The sequence below is a fragment of the Papaver somniferum genome, unplaced genomic scaffold (assembly GCF_003573695.1).
Source record: "Papaver somniferum cultivar HN1 unplaced genomic scaffold, ASM357369v1 unplaced-scaffold_80, whole genome shotgun sequence".
In the NCBI taxonomy this organism is placed as follows: Eukaryota; Viridiplantae; Streptophyta; class Magnoliopsida; order Ranunculales; family Papaveraceae; genus Papaver; species Papaver somniferum.
The window spans coordinates 182263-198733 of NW_020650971.1; the positions used below are offsets into that span (position 1 = coordinate 182263).

General features: G+C 37.1%; 2 protein-coding genes across 2 annotated transcripts; one reads left to right on the top strand and one right to left on the bottom strand.

Annotated features, from left to right (window-relative positions):
• Positions 1-2276: 2276 nt before the first annotated feature.
• Positions 2277-3919, bottom strand: LOC113344874. The gene is made up of 5 exons (XM_026588768.1): positions 3856-3919; positions 3210-3352; positions 3010-3110; positions 2805-2911; positions 2277-2633 (listed from the first exon to the last, which is right to left on the bottom strand). The coding sequence occupies exons 1-5, from the start codon at positions 3917-3919 to the stop codon at positions 2389-2391; spliced, it is 660 nt and encodes a 219-aa protein (XP_026444553.1). The 3' UTR covers positions 2277-2388.
• Positions 3920-6867: 2948 nt separating this feature from the next.
• Positions 6868-8961, top strand: LOC113344862 (F-box protein At1g11270-like). The gene is made up of 3 exons (XM_026588756.1): positions 6868-7042; positions 7285-7449; positions 7546-8961. Exon 3 carries the CDS (start codon positions 7588-7590, stop codon positions 8821-8823), a length of 1236 nt encoding a protein of 411 aa, XP_026444541.1. The 5' UTR covers positions 6868-7042; positions 7285-7449; positions 7546-7587; the 3' UTR covers positions 8824-8961.
• The last annotated feature ends 7510 nt before the right edge of the window (positions 8962-16471 follow it).

Genomic DNA, 16471 nt, shown 5'->3' on the forward strand with positions numbered 1-16471 from the left:
AAACTACGAAGCGGACCGTAATGTCCTTAAACTTCCGAAGAGGACCGAAAGATGTCCTTAAACTACGAAGAGGACCGAGATGTCCTTAAACTACGATCTAAATTTCAGCCGCATCTACATCTGGTTCATTCCCTTCCTATCCATCTCATCCGCAAGACTACAACTGGTAACTAGTTTCCTTGAAAAATTCCGAATTGGGATCGAGATCGAGTAAACGTTTCTATTAACAAGGTACTGATAATGAACAAATCACTTGTTTGGGGCTTTGTACCGTGAAGGTATTCTGAACTTTGGGTTTGAAGCAGGCAAGTTGGTTTAAATAAATTGGGTAAAATACCGTGAAGGTATTCTGAACGTTTCTATTAACAAGGTACTGATTAATCTAATAATATTTTGCGCAAGGAAGTTTGTCACTATTAAAAGGTCGACACTCAAGTTTAGAGATAGACTGGGATTTTATTTTCAACTCGTTTTCATCCATCCCCTGTCAGTGTTGAAGTTTTGAATCTGAAACTTTTCGATAAGGTGAAACTTTTTCTGCTCCATTCTATTATGAGATGGCCCTTTTGAGATCTAAGCCATTTCCAAACCAGTCTATTATCCTTATCATCATTGGAACCAGATTTTTGACCCTCCAGTTGTAGGCTTGTAGCCTTTTGGGTTAGCTATGAGCTATCAGAATCACGGAAAGAAAATAGTATGTTATCAGAAGGAGAAATGTCACCCAGTGTCTGAGAAGTCGCACTATACCTAAAATAGAAAGCCCAAACCGATTTGTCGTCTCCAGGAACCCATACTGGTCTGTGCATTGGAGAATAATGTATGCTTTTGTGGCAAAAATTGGAGAATAATGTCTCAGTGTTATGCTTTGGTGTCATCTCCTTCTACTGGGTCACAGTTAACAGTCATGCCAGTGGCTACTCCTGAACATATGCAGAAATTGGCAAAGCATGCACATCAATGAATTCTCAGTTATAATTCTTCGTATTTAGCTTTAAAATTTTTATTATCACTTAACACATCATGCAGAACGCGATATCCTTTTGCATCCAGGTTCTTCCTACTGTGTTGTATTTTTTTTCCGTGTTTACCTGGAAAAAGAAACGTCGATATGTTCACCACTCTGAAACCCAACCTTTTTGGAATAGTACCAACAACTTGCAATATTATTCGTTTACTAACTCTGCTGCAGGGATATTTGGTAGTACCCCATTTGTACACTAAGACGCTGAAGATGCCTTCCGAAGCCTCGATAGTACCCCATTTATACACTGGGCGCAGTCTTTCGGTGAGTAGTCATCTTCTTTCCTTGTATTTCAGTCGGTTCATTTCACACTTCATGTAATTGGCTCTCGTGCAGTCATATTCGGTGCTGTGACCTGTGTGCCTAGCTTTGTTCTTTATTGGTAAAATGGGTTATACCTAGCTATCTGGTTCATGAGGATTTTGTTTTTTTGCTTCTTTTTCATGTTTCTCAACCAGCAGGAAGAACACGGTAATCAGTGTAATGGATCTAGATCGTTGGCAAACCATAAGCCTACTAAACCGTTGTTCGTGATACGTTTTGATCCAACGAATACAGGGATCCAAGATATTGAAAAGTATTCTGAGCCCTACGGCAAGGTATTGCATGTCAGAATCAGAAGGAACTGCTTCTGTTCATGAGTTTCCTCTTTAAAAGCTGCATCAAAATTAATTTTAAAGAAAGGAGCAGCTGGTTTTTTCCAGACAGATCTAGTTTGTATATTTTGGAGCAGTAGACTTATTGGGACTAACTGTCTGTTTATTCCAATCACAAAGTCTGATTTTATCATGTGCACCAGTTTCTGCAAGTTTGGTTCTTTTTCAAAGATTTTCCAGCACCTGCATTTCCATATAAGCCATAAAATAAAGCCAAACCATTCAAATATTGCCCCTCCTTGACTATCTTGGGTATTTCCTTGAAACATGCCACAAATCCACTCATGAAATTGAGTGTTCATAGGCTGCACAGAACTATTAGTAATATCACATTCATAGCAAAGGAACAGTCTATGAAGAGATGTAGTAAAGTTCAAATATGGCAGTTACAAAAAGGACAATTATGCTCATCAGGATTTACACCAACAGGCAAACAACTATATAAAAAGTGAAGAATATTGTTGGGAATCCTAGTTTTCCTAAAAAGTTTCCAGGAAATAGAAACATTTTCTGGTATTCAAGATTGCTTTATAAGCAGTCTCGACAAAAAAACACCATTTACCATCAAAAGGAATTCTAATATCTCTAGTTCTCTTTACTGTGTCATTATCAAACTAAGCATTAAGCACATTCAGATCCCAGGCTTTGTCATATTTGAAGAACTAAACTGGTTATTAACTTAGAGAAACGCTAACTACACAAAAAGGATTAAACCAGTTCCAATAAACCTCCTAGAGAGTTCAAATATCTTGGAAAAATGTTTATTCTTCTTCCATGTATTCTCGGCTCGATCATCTTTAGGTGAATGGTGAGTTCTGGAAAGCGGTTATTCTTCCATTGGGTCTTCGTCACTATTTCTTCAGCCGACTTTACACCAGGAAAATATGAGTCACGAATGTTTCCAAAATTGTCATTGGAAAGCTCTTTCACTCCATTAGCTTTGATAAAATAGACTGTAAAAATAAGAGAACAACCAGCCAAAGTTTACATCCATGCAAAGCCTTTACTTATTAGCTAAGAATAACCACAGAAGTTGAGAGATAACAAAGTTTTAATTAATCCAAGTAAACCCAACTCCACCATAAAAACTCAGAATTCCTCATTGACAAAACAAAAACAAGTACCTTTTATAGATTGACCCCCTGTACCTCTGTCTTTTAGTGCCGCTTGACATACAGATCTTAGAAGATGAACTTCAACTTCTCTTTTTCGCAATTCATTATTATATAGGCTGGATAGTGGTGACAAGACATAGTAAAAGAATTAGAAATATATATATAAACAAAAAGCAGTTAGTAGTCAAATAACACAAAAGTATGTAAAACTAACACTTCAGTCATATATTCTTGAGCAAAAGATGCGCCAGAACCAATGCATGCGTACTGACGAGGTTGGCAACAACCCCTGTTGACCTCATACAATCTAGGAACCTAATACACAAACCCGAAAAATGATAATAATACTTAGCACATATATAGTAAAAAATATATATCATGAAATAAAAATGAATTAAGCTAACAAAATATAACCTCAGCGTCGTATCCGGCAACCAAGAAGCTCACATAAATAACATCCAGAGAAAAACCTCGAACCTTCTTCAGATTAGTATGGAGATTTTTTGCAACATCCCACACAGTAATAGTCTTATATCCACCATTGATTTTTTCCGAAACTTCAAAAGAAATTATTAAACACAAGACCGTCAAATAGACTTCCAAGTATATGTTACACAAATAAGGATGCTAATCTACGAATCGCCGTCAGTACACATGTTTAAATATGCAAGGGAAACGCATCTAAATCAAGACCAAATACATTTTTAAAAAAAATCCAACCAACACAATCAAATTAAAGCCTTTCTCGAAATCTAATGGTTGTAAACTACTAGTAAATTCCCATTGTACCGTCACTCACATATATTAGCAGTTAATAATTCCCAATCTGCCAATCCATATCCCGCCAGAAAATGCCAAAGTCTCGTGAGGTATTAAAGATAACAAGAAACCATTTAGGAATTAATCCTCACACACTAATATATATGCATACTGTCAAAGATGGCGTTAACATGAATCATGAGAAATAAAGCAATATTCATTGCTCATGAGTTAAAATGTGCATGAGCAATCATGAGAAATAAAGCAAGTTAGCATAAAGAGCTGCCAAAACTTAGTATACAGCAAGTCACCTCCCTGTGCGTGACCCTCAGACACGACTCAACAGCAACTAAATTTCCAGCCATGGCACACCATATGTTATGGTTGATGCCATACATCTATCATATTTCTGGTTTACTGCAAAATTAAACCATAAAGGATAGATAATCATTTTACAAAAGCAACGAAAATTTGTATCAAATTATAACAAGCGATCAATTTCTAGAAATTGAAGAAAAAGAAAGATTTCTCGAGTAATGTCTAAATATGGCAGATTCCCCCTTAAAGTCAGCCAATAAGAAACAATACCGAGTTACCACCAAATTGATAATGGATTGGATGATAGAAGTGACTGGAGAAGGCCTCCCCCTCAAAGTCAGCCAATAATAAGAAGGAAAAAAAAATCAATTTCTACAAGTTCCTGTCTCATTAGGGTTTTAGGTCAGAAAATCTCCCCCAAATCAGTTGGTTTAATTTAATCTTCAGTGCCTTAACTAATAATCTACAATCTACCTAATCAAAAACCCCAAACCTAAGTGAACATACAACACAAGATGCAATTTCGGAAATAAAAAAACCAAAACTGAACTTACATATTTCACCAAAACACCCTGGTTTGAATTCAATAACTCCGTCATCATTGATAGGTCCAGCTCTTGCAAGACTATCCACACAAAGACCGGGTTAATCGGGTCCGGTTCTGGGTGCCAAAGCTGGAACCGTTAGTGATTTCGGGTCCTAGATCCCGGTAATGAACGGTTACAACCCGTCGGGTAGTCTAAATTTCAGCCGCATCTACATCTGGTTCATTCCCTTCTTATCCATCTCATCCGCAAGACTACAACTGGTAACTAGTTTCCATGAAAAATTCCGAATTGGGATCCAGATCGAGTAAACGTTTCTATTAACAAGGTACTGATAATGAACAAATCACTTGTTTGGGGCTTTGTACCGTGAAGGTATTCTGAACTTTGGGTTTGAAGCAGGCAAGTTGGTTTAAATAAATTGGGTAAAATACCGTGAAGGTATTCTGAACGTTTCTATTAACAAGGTACTGATTAATCTAATAATATTTTGCGCAAGGAAGTTTGTCACTATTAAAAGGTCGACACTCAAGTTTAGAGATAGACTGGGATTTTATTTTCAACTCGTTTTCATCCATCCCCTGTCAGTGTTGAAGTTTTGAATCTGAAACTTTTCGATAAGGTGAAACTTTTTCTGCTCCATTCTATTATGAGATGGCCCTTTTGAGATCTAAGCCATTACCAAACCAGTCTATTATCCTTATCATCATTGGAACCAGATTTTTGACCCTCCAGTTGTAGGCTTGTAGCCTTTTGGGTTAGCTATCAGAATCACGGAAAGAAAATAGTTTGTTATCAAAAGGAGAAATGTCACCCAGTGTCTGAGAAGTCGCACTATACCTAAAATAGAAAGCCCAAACCGATTTGTCGTCTCCAGGAACCCATACTGGTCTGTGTATTGGAGAATAATGTATGCTTTTGTGGCAAAAATTGGAGAATAATGTCTCTGTGTTATGGTTTGGTCCCATCCCCTTCTACTGGGTCACAGTTAACAGTCATGCCAGTGGCTACTCCTGAACATATGCAGATATTGGCAAAGCAAGCACATCAATGAATTCTCAGTTGTAATTCTTCGTATTTAGCTTTTAAATTTTTATTATCACTTAACACATCATGCAGAACTCGATATCCTTTTGCATCCAGGTTCTTCCTACTGTGTTGTATTTTTTTTCTGTGTTTACCTGGAAAAAGAAACGTTGATATGTTCACCACTCTGAAACCCAACCTTTTTGGAATAGTACCAACAACATGCAATATTATTCGTTTACTAACTTAATTCCGTTTTTCTGCTGCAGGGATAGTTGGTAGTACCCCATTTGTACACTAAGACGCTGAAGATGCCTTCCGAAGCCTCGATAGTACCCCATTTGTACACTAGGCGCAGTCTTTCGGTGAGTAGTCATCTTCTTTCCTTGTATTTCAGTCGGTTCATTTCACACTTCATGTAATTGGCTCTCGCGCAGTCATATTGGGTGATGTGACCTGTGTGCCCGGCTTTGTTCTTTATTGGTAAAATAGGTTATACCTAGCTATCTGGTTCATGAGGATTTTGTTTTCTTGCTTCTTTTTCATGTTTCTCAACCAGCAGGAAGAACACGGTAATCTGTGTAATGGATCTAGATCGTTGGCAAACCAGAAGCCTACTAAAACGCTGTTCGTTTTGATCCAACGAATACAGGGATCCAAGATATTGAAAAGTATTCTGAGCCCTACGGCAAGGTATTGCGTGTCAGAATCAGAAGGAACTGCTTCTGTTCATATGTTTCCTCTTTAAAAGCTGTATCAAATTAATTTTAAAGAAAGGAGCAGCTGGTTTTTCCCAGACAGATCTAGTTTGTATATTATTTAGAGCAGTAGATCTATTGGGACTAACTGTCTGTTTATTTCAATCAGCAAAGTCTGAATTTATTATGTGCACCAGTTTCTGTAAGATTGGTTCTTTTTCAAAGATTTTCTAGCACCTGCATTTCCATATATGCCATAAAAAGCCAAACCATTGAAATACTGCCCCTCTTTGACTATCTTAGGTATTTCCTTGAAACATGCTACAAATCCACTCATGAAATTGAGTGTTCATAGGCTGCACAAAACTATTAGTAATAATAGCAATGGAACAGTCTATGAAGAGATGTAGTAAAGTTTAAATATGGCAGTTACAAAAAAATTACCATTGATGTGAAAAGAATTCCGCTATGAAAAAAATTACCATTGATGTCAAAAAAATTACCAAATAGCAAACCCTAGTACTGTAGTTCCCTCAACAATCATTGATGTGAAAAAAATTACTAGCAGAAGAGATGCACAGTCGGGTCGGATGGAATGAGAAGAAGACTCGGAATAGGTTAAGTTTTATGAGTGTACTTTTACACGTGTAAATGGTTGGCACGTGTTTAAAGAGGAATATATAGATCGAAGAAACTCGAGGAGAGTTTTCGTTCTTATATCTTCTGCCTTCTAAATCGGGGACCGGACAGACCTAATTCTGGTTAGGAAGGAATTGGAATTGAGAATCAATCGAATCCGCATATAAATACGTCTCTTTCAATTTCAAACTTGAGATCTTATAAATCAGAGAGCTTTCTGTCTGGTGGATCGTAAAATCAAAGCAGCCAATTTTGGGCATAGGTATGTTTTTTTCTCCTCAGTTAATTTTGATATCAATTTATAATTTCAACCCGTAATTGGTTGTTTTTTAATTCAATTTCATCCTTAATCAATTAGGAGAAGGGTTCTTTGTTAATTGGGTTTGTACCGTGAAGGTATTCTGAACTTTGGGTTTGAAGCAGGCAAGTTGGTTTAAATAAATTGGGTAAAATAGGTTTTTCTTGGGTTTAATTAATCTAATAATATTTTCCTATTAATATCAGGATTATATCTTCTGCCATCTATATCTGGTTAAAAAGGAATTCAGAAAGGAATTGGAATTGAGAGCATATAAATACGTCTCTTTCAATTTCAACTTGAGATCTTGTAAATCAGAGAGCTTTCTGTCTGGTGGATCGTAAAATCAAAGCAGCCAATTTTGGGCATAGGTATGTTTTTTTCTCCTCAGTTAATTTTAATATCAATTTATAATTTCAACCCGTAGTTGGTTCTTTGTTAATTCAATTTCATCCTTAATCAATTAGGAGAAGGGTTCTTTGTTAATTGGTTTTGCCCTAGCAAAGAAGATGGACAAATCACTATCAAACCGTCTTGATGACAATTCAGTAGAGAATATCCTTGTCCGCCTTCCCGTCAAGTCTCTTGTGCGTTTTAAATCTGTATCCAAAACATGGGAGTCATTCATTGAGGAGGATTCATCTTTCATAGAGTCGCATCTAAGTCTATCAAAAGCACATCCTCAACTTGTCATCTCCAGGTATAACGGCAAGACCGTACAACTCTTCTCACCTAAGGATGGGTTTCAAGGTGGAGAGGCTGTTCATAGAGTCACACTTCCATGGGTACTTGACGAAAATGTACCACGGCCTATACATGGCTTGTTCTGTTTTATTGACGAATCAGATACTGCTACTCGCATTTACAACCTCGGGACTCGACAAGTTACTCCGTGGGCACAAACGGCACCGGTGCCGTTACAGTGGATGAGTGCTTTCGATGTTATGAAGACGCCAACTTATGGATTTGGGTTTGATCCTTCGACTAAAACCTACAAACTAGTATATGTCCTGGAGATACCCGAAGACTATTTCTCAACAAGTTCGAAACTCCAACTTATATGCCAAGTTCTTACCGTGGGACGACGAGGAAATCAATGGAGGAATATAGATGAGGTGCCGCCGGTTCGGTTGTTTGAATCTGCTGGTGTTTATGCAAAAGCTTCAATCTACTGGAGGAACGACGGTGCAGATAGTTTCACACCTCCGGATAAGGAGTTGATTGTGGCATTTGATGTTGGAAGCGAAAAGTTTAGAGTCATTCAGATCCCAGACTTCATCGTTGGTCCTCCTGAGATTTTAGAAGATTGTGCAAAGCGGGATGAAAAGTTCACAGTAACATCAATAGATGGACACGTGGCTTTAATTGACAGGGTAGATGCCTGTGTCGTAAAGTTATGGATATCTGATGATGACAGTTCCAACGTGGAGAAGAAGATGAGAACAACAAATTGGAGCGAGGAAACCATATTACTTCCATGTTCGTTCAAAGAAGAGAAGAATCTTTATGTTCATCCAGTCCAAGGGACAGACGAGATAGTCATACAAACACGTATCCAGGACGATATGCAAATCCCGAGAGGATCTGTTAGTCTAAATATCTATAATCGGAGAAAGAAGAGTTTTCAAATGATTGACATCACCGGTATAACACCGTTATTGAGATATCCGTATGATTATAATGTGCACTGTGTTAATGAAAGTCTTCTACCTGTTGAAGATGCAGAAAAGAAGCCAATGGTTTAAAGATGGAAGACACCGTAGACAAAACTGTTGGATGGTGCTCCTTCTGATTTGAAATGTTTAATTAATTTTTTCTCTTTCGGTTTGTATTACTCACTGCACTTTTGTCATGTTTAATTAGAAACATTAGTTTTTTCCTTTTCGGTTTGAGTTATTCACTGCAGTTGTTATGTTTAATTAGATTATATGTTTCATTAGGTTATATATCGTATGAATTTTGTTTGGGTAGCGTTAAAAGTTCTATTACCTTAATATTATTTATGGCTATATTTCGGTAGGAAACCTTTATAAGAGGAGCATATTCCGAAATAAAATATTATCTTCAAATTGTTTACGGTGTGAGGATAAAAGTGAGTGATCCCTCTATATTTTCTCGACCAAAAGTCCGAGGCATTCACTAAATTCCTAGAATTCAAGGCGCTGGCAGAGAAGCAAAGTGGCCATCAATTGAAGATTTTCGGTACAGACCGTGGTGGAGAATTTACTTCAAAAGTGTTTATCAACCACTGCAGAGAAAAAGGAATTAAAAAGGAGCTCACCGTCTGATACACTCCACAACAAAACGGCGTTGCGGAAAGGAAAAATCGTACAATCGTGGAAACGACTCGTAGTATGCTAAAAGCAAGGAAACTACCCAATACTTACTGGGCAGAAGCAGTGAAAACGGCAGTTTATATACTTAATCGCTCTCCAACAAAAGCGGTTCACAACAAACCTTATGAATTTTGTTTGGGTAGCGTTAAAAGTTTTATTACCTTAATATTTATTTATGGCTATATTTCGGTAGGAAACCTTTATAAGAGGAACATATTCCGAAATAAAATATTATCTTCAAATTGTTTACGGTTCTGTTATTATTCACATAATAGTCCAGGAGACGGTGTGAGGATAAAAGTGAGTGATCCCTCTATATTTTGTGTATACAACGCTTGGCTGGTTCTAATTTCAATAAAATAAAAATATTCCAAACCCAAATGGAGTTTTATTAAGCCTTAGTAGGAGGCTGTTGGTAGAAGAAATAATAATCTTAAGCGAACTTTTTGATCGCTAATTAGCTCAATTGACTAGCGGTTGAATTCCCAAGTTATAAGTTAGGGGTTTAATTCCGGTTGATGGTTAATGAAAAAATAAATAAAATAAAAATTGTCCAGGATACCCTAGGATGACAAGTTCCTTCGGCATAGGGCTCTAAAAGCTTTTCAATATCTCTGATCGTCATATCCGTTGGGATCAAAATATCACGAACAACAATTTAGTAGGCTTCTGATTTGCCACTCTAGATCAAAATATATCATGAACAGCATTTCAGCAGGCTTCTGGTTTGCCACTGATCTAGATCCATCTCAATGATTACTGTGTTCTCCCCGCTGGTGGAGAAACATGAAAAACAAGCAAGAAAACAAAATTCCCATGAACCAGATAGCTAGGTATCCCGCATTATACCAGTGAAGAAGAAAGCTAGGCATCACAGGTCACAGCACCGAGTATGAATGTGTGATAGCCAATTACATGAAATTCCGAACGAACTGACTGAAAACACAAGTGAAAGAAGATGATTACTCACAAAAAGCTTTTGATTTGTGTAATTCCAATGGAGTATTAGCAAGGATTTGGATGGCATCTTCAGCAACTTGCTCGTCGTCCAAATAGCAAACCCTGCAGCAGCATAGCGGAATTAAGTTAGGAGTAGTAAACTAATAATATCGAAAGTTTTTGTTACTACTTCAAAATTTTGTGTTTCAGAATGATAAACGTGAAATCTTTTTCCAGGTAAAAACAGAAAAATTACAACAGCATTGGAAGGATGCAAAAGCATATCAAAAACTTTATAGCCCTGCATAATGTGTTAAGTGATGATAATACAGTTGAAACTCCATTAATTAATACTCTTATCTGACACTAATATAATTCTCTGATCTCAGCTAGGCTTACAAAAGCTGAATTTTCTCTCGCTAAATAGTTTAAACGTCAATTTTAGCATAGGAGTAGCCAGTGGCATGACTGTAAACTCTGACCCATCTATGAATATTAAAAGGAGAAAGTGTGGAGAGGAAGTAAAAGCATAATACAAAGAAATTCGCAACTTTGGCCACAAAAGCATAAATTAATCACCAATGCACGGGTCAGTGCATAAATTAAAAGCATAATACTTTCGACTTCTAAAGCATAATAAAAAGCTTGAAGTTCGTTTTGCAATAAGATTTGATTTTTAGATGCAAAACGTTAATTTTTTGCGAAGCAAATTTATTTTATTTCTGGGGTTAACTTTTACTTCTAAATAAGCAGGAACATTTTTTCTAGTATCCAAACATGATATAAAGCCTATTTATATGGCACGTATGGATGAGACCTGAAAAGGAAAATATACCAAGTATACCACCAATCATATTTTTTTTGGTCACCTGTGTGGACAAAACATAATACAATCACCAGTAGGTCAACTGTGGACAAAACATAATACAATCACCAGTAGGTCAACTGCAGAGACCCTTGAAGAAGACTATACATAGAGTTTTTTCTATTTCTCTTCCACAATCAAAATGTATTGACCAAAAGTCCATGTATCTGACTTACCACCGGCCTTCGATGGCACAAGTTACTTAACGTTGAAAAAAGTTACGCTTTTCCTCCTACAAGACCCTGATTTCCAAACATGGGTATGAGTAGTTAAAGGTTATATTGCTCCTATAGTCATTGGAGACAATGTAACTTTGGCTAATGACATAACTGAACATACCACGAATGAAATTAGAGTTGAGAAGTATAATTCCGATAGATTGAATGTTATTATACATGTTATCCAAGACCTTCAACATCATGTGTCATGTTAATGGTAGTTTCAGACATCTTAGAGACTTATTTGAGCGGAATATCATAAAGAAGGAAGTAAGGTTTCAAAACCTAACTTTTGATAATGAAAACTTTCATATGACTGGCGAGGATTCGTTCGAGGAATTTAATCACAAGCTATCAGAAATAGTGGATGCCTCTCGTTCCCTAGGTAGGACTAGTTCGGTAAAGGATTTCATGATGATAGAGAAATCTACTTGAATGTGATAATAACTATGCCTATTAAACTAGAGTATTGGTAGAAAATCTTTTTTGGATAAGCTTTTGTCTATCATGTGACGAGAAATTCCAAAATTCCGCCTTTACACATAGGTCGGAGGAGTAGTAAATGGTGGGTTAAGGTATGTTGTTGGCCTGGAAGCGGGCCTAGGTCAAGCTAGGGTGAAGCCTTGCTTTGACATGAAAAAAAAGAAAGAAATAAAAAAAAACCAATCAACAATAAAAATGAATTCATAAAATATAATGTTATTATATTAAACTCTACGAATATATCAAGCTTAGAAGGATACATTTTTTTTGTAGTCGTAGGATTTATGAGTTGAAGGACAAATTAATTCAGAAAATATGATCTGAATTTATAGAAGAAAAAAAATAAAACCGCTGAAGCTGGATGAATAATATCATATGTAGCCATCGGCGAGCAAAGAAGAGCCTTGCAGTTTTTTGAGAAACGCTGTACGGTTTTTCAAAGTTCGCTGACGGCTGCTGATGAACAGTAATGGGAAAATCATTAAATTTGCTAGTTAGCACAACCATTCTCCTTTTTTGTTGAGTCCATAATGGGACCACAGTGAACAAATCAACGATATGGTAAGTCCATATAGACCGTCTTACCGAGATTATTTGGCATATAGTCATGATTTAATCATAAGATTCTTATCTAGTAAACGAGGTTTAGTAGTAATGAGGGAAAGATTTGTATCATGTTTATTTTTTTTTATCTGATACAATGTTTGTTTTTGTGAGTTGGACTTTACTCAAAAACATCCGAATTAATGACTTGAACTCATAAGTCGGGGATATTTTATTTTGTGACTTAAATGGATTCGAATGAAATATTAGACTCACAAATCAGATTTGAAAAAAATAAATAAAAAACAAGTGGTCTGATATCTGATTTACGTCGAGTCGACTCATATCCAAGTCCAGAGTCATGGTTTATTGGTGGATTGGGCAGGAGGTGCCGCACTAAGTGGGAGAAAGGATAGGTGGATTCTTTCTAGTTTTCTCGTTTGGCCATATTTGTCTTGCCATAATACTCGTACTTAGAAAATATATCTCGGTGCCTGAATGTTAGCTTAATACAAGCTTTAGGACAGTGGTTCGGATCCCTCCAAGACATTTTTGTAACATATATTGGAAAAGGCTGAGTCCCATTGACTCAGTACTTTGTAGTTGTCGTATATTATGACAAACCACTAAATGCTTCTCAGATCTACTCCGGTTAAAAGGGATTTTCTCGACTCAAGAAACCTCTTTGTACTCTTGAGGATGCAATTTGATAAAGGAAAAAAACTGACCCCATTCAGGTGAGCCATCAGAGGAACGGCCATCCGGGAAACAGGAACGGCGAAATGGTGTTGTCAACAGGACAACAACTTGCCTCATGTGAGTTCACCCAAGAGCAAAGCTAAGCACACAGGTCACTGCACCGAGTATGACTGCATCAGAAGAAGTAATATGAAGTGCAAACTGAACTGACTGACAATAGAAATGATTTCTTTCTTTGAAGAAACCGAAACCAACTGCAAGATATAAGGGAAAACAATGAAGGTCGTGTGAATGCAATCAAGAGCTTTAGTTGCTTCTTCCTGTGTCTCAAACTGAAAAAATGCAAAGTTCCATCGGATTCTGATATGCAATACCTTACGTATGGCTCAAAATGCCTTTTCAGTGTCTGTGATCCCCATATCTGTTGGATCAAAATTTAACACCAACAGTGCTTTAGTTAGTAGGCTTCTGGTTTGCCAATGATCTAGATCTATCACGAGCCTTCTTCTTGCTGGTAGAGAAACATGAAACAAAATTCTCATGGACCAGATGGCTGGGTAACCCATTTTAACAATAAAGAAGAACAAAGCTAAAATAAACACACAGGTCACTGCACCGAGTAGAACTTCATCACAGCCAAATACATGAAGTGCAAATTGAACTGACTGACAATAAAAGAGATAGAAAATCTCCTCAGTTCTAAGATTATAGACAGTTAGAATATATACCCGCCGAAAAGTTCAAAACAGCCTAACCTAGGTATAGTATGGAATCACCTCATGATTCAAAACCTAAGCGCACATGGCTTTGGATTGCAGACACATTTCTTACACAAAGGCTTTTACCTAAATAAATCTTTGGATTGTAACCCTTTCTTGATGAAACACGACAAGCAACTAAATTCACAACCTCCATGATACAGAATTCAAAAAAGATATTTAGCAATTTTAGGGTGTATTATTCTCCAATATACACATAGTGCGACTGACTTGTCGGACATATTTCCTGTCACATTTCTCTCTTTCTGAGAATTAGCCGACTCAAAAGGCTACAATAACACTGGTTCCAATTATGACAAGGATAACCAACTGTTTTAGCAATGACTAGGTCTCAAAAATAGGATGGAGGAGAAGGAGATTCAGCTTATCAAAGTTTCTGATTCTAAACTTCAACAATGACAGGGGGATGGATGAAAACTAGTTGAAAAAGAAAGTATAGACGTCGTAAGCAGAGTGGGATCCAATCCAAACTAAACTAATAGAAGAAAATTATAACAAAGAATCTATAACTATATGTAATTAACAAATCAAATTGAGTATCCAGAATCTTGGTCTCCAGTATATGACCCAAACATACAGCTGAAGTTCATTTTTAAGGGAAAACTCTATGTCAAATTCCAGTGGGGATTGCTTAATTAGCTACCCAAAATATGCAGGTAATTGCACTCAAAGCTCGAGCAGAACTATAAGTTCACAGAACATTAGAGGAGTGTCTGAAACAAAATGGTAATGAAAAACGACATTTACCTAATTCTCATATGTGTTAAAAATATAAACTTGATTTTAGTTTGGAAGTGTCTAGAATTATCTAGGCCCAACTAGTCTATTGTAGATTAGTCCACAATACTCTAGCCCATCTAGAGGCTTCATGGCTATAAGGGCCCAAGCTTACTAGAATATTCATGAATGTACAAAAGGTTCTAAACTATCTAGAAATATCTAGCACATGTTGGGATAGATATTTCTCTAGGGAGTTCTAGAGAATTCTTAGGTTGGCTATAAATAGGGAGGTAGTGCAACCAAGTGAAGGTGTAATTGAGTGAAAAACAAAGTTAGTGGTAAGGTGAGAATTAAAGGGAGTGTGTGTAAGAAGTAAGGTCTTGTACCACCAAACAAAGTTTTGAGAGCAATAAAATTTCATTTCTCTTAAACCACAGTTGAGTGTCTGTGAGCCCATTCTCAAATCATTTTCAATACCCATTTAGCCCATTAACTCCAAAATCATTTCCAACAAAGTGGTATCAGAGCCATAGATCCTAATGGCTAGTGAAATGTTTCCGTTTCATGTACCTAAACTCACCAAAGATAACTATGAAAATTGGAGTATCCAAATGAAGGCGTTATTAGGCTCGCAAGATGCATGGGAGATTGTAGAGAAAGATTATGTTGAACCGGATGATGAAGCGGCGCTTCCGCAAAATGAAAAAGATGTGCTGCGCATTTCAAGAAAGAGAGACAAGAAGGCTCTCTACCTCATCTATCAAGGAATGGATGAGTCGTCATTCGAGAAGATATCAAGAGCCGCTAATGCAAAGAAAGCGTGGGAGATTTTGCAAAATTCATTCAAAGGCGTGGACAAAGTAAAGAAGGTACGGTTGCAAACTCTAAGAGGTGAGTTCGAATCTCTCTCCATGAAAGAGTCCGAATTAATATCGGATTATTTTTCAAGAGTTTTAGTTGTTGTTAATCAACTAAGAAGAAATGGCGAGGTCATGGGTGATAGTCGTGTGATTGAAAAAATACTACGGTCACTTGTTCCTAAATTCGACTATATCGTCGTTGCAATCGAGGAGTCCAAAGACGTTGAATCCATGACCGTGGATGAGCTCATGGGATCTCTTCAAGCCCATGAAGAAATAATGAGAAAGAGAAATAAAGAGGGAGCGGTAGAACAAGTTCTACAAGCTAAGCTTACTTTAAAAGACAAAGGAGAGAGCTCTAGTAATAATGCTAGAGGAAGAGGACGTGGCTACTACGGCGGAAGAGAAAGAGGCAAGCAAAATAACGATGATCAGAGAGGCCAGAGGTCAAGCTCCACAAGAGGTCGTGGTAGAGGAAATAATTCATGGCGCAACAATAATAGGCCAAGGTATGACAAATCTCAAGTCGAATGCTATAATTGTCATAAGCTTGGTCATTATGCTTCGGACTGTCGATCTTCTTCAAATAATGTCGAGGAGAGAGCAAACTACGCTAGTAAAGAAAATCAAGAAGACCAGACCTTGTTGGTGGCATGCAAAGGAGGTGACTATGATGAAAACTGTACATGGGTGCTTGATACGGGAGCAAGCAACCATATGTGCGGCACGAAGGAAAAATTCGTGGAGCTTGATGAATCAGTTTCCGGCAATGTGACGTTTGGAAATGGAGCGAAAACTCCGGTGAGTGGTCTTGGCAAAATTTTGATTCGATTAAAAAATGGAAGCCATCAATTTATTTCTAATGTTTATTATGTCCCTAACGTAAAAATGAATATATTAAGTTTGGGACAACTCTTAGAAAAGGGCTATAGGATGAACATGGAAAACCTT

What these genes read in the sequence shown, in the direction of transcription:
- LOC113344862 (XM_026588756.1), top strand. Translation starts at nt 7,588, where the DNA reads ATGGACAAATCACTATCAAACCGTCTTGATGACAATTCAGTAGAGAAT.
- LOC113344874 (XM_026588768.1), bottom strand. Translation starts at nt 3,919, where the DNA reads ATGGCTGGAAATTTAGTTGCTGTTGAGTCGTGTCTGAGGGTCACGCAC. An exon ending in CAAGAATATATGACTGAAGT is followed by an intron (nt 2,912 to 3,009) that starts GTTAGTTTTACA and finishes ACCACTATCCAG; the next exon opens with CCTATATAATAATGAATTGC. An exon ending in AGGGGGTCAATCTATAAAAG is followed by an intron (nt 2,634 to 2,804) that starts GTACTTGTTTTT and finishes TTATTTTTACAG; the next exon opens with TCTATTTTATCAAAGCTAAT.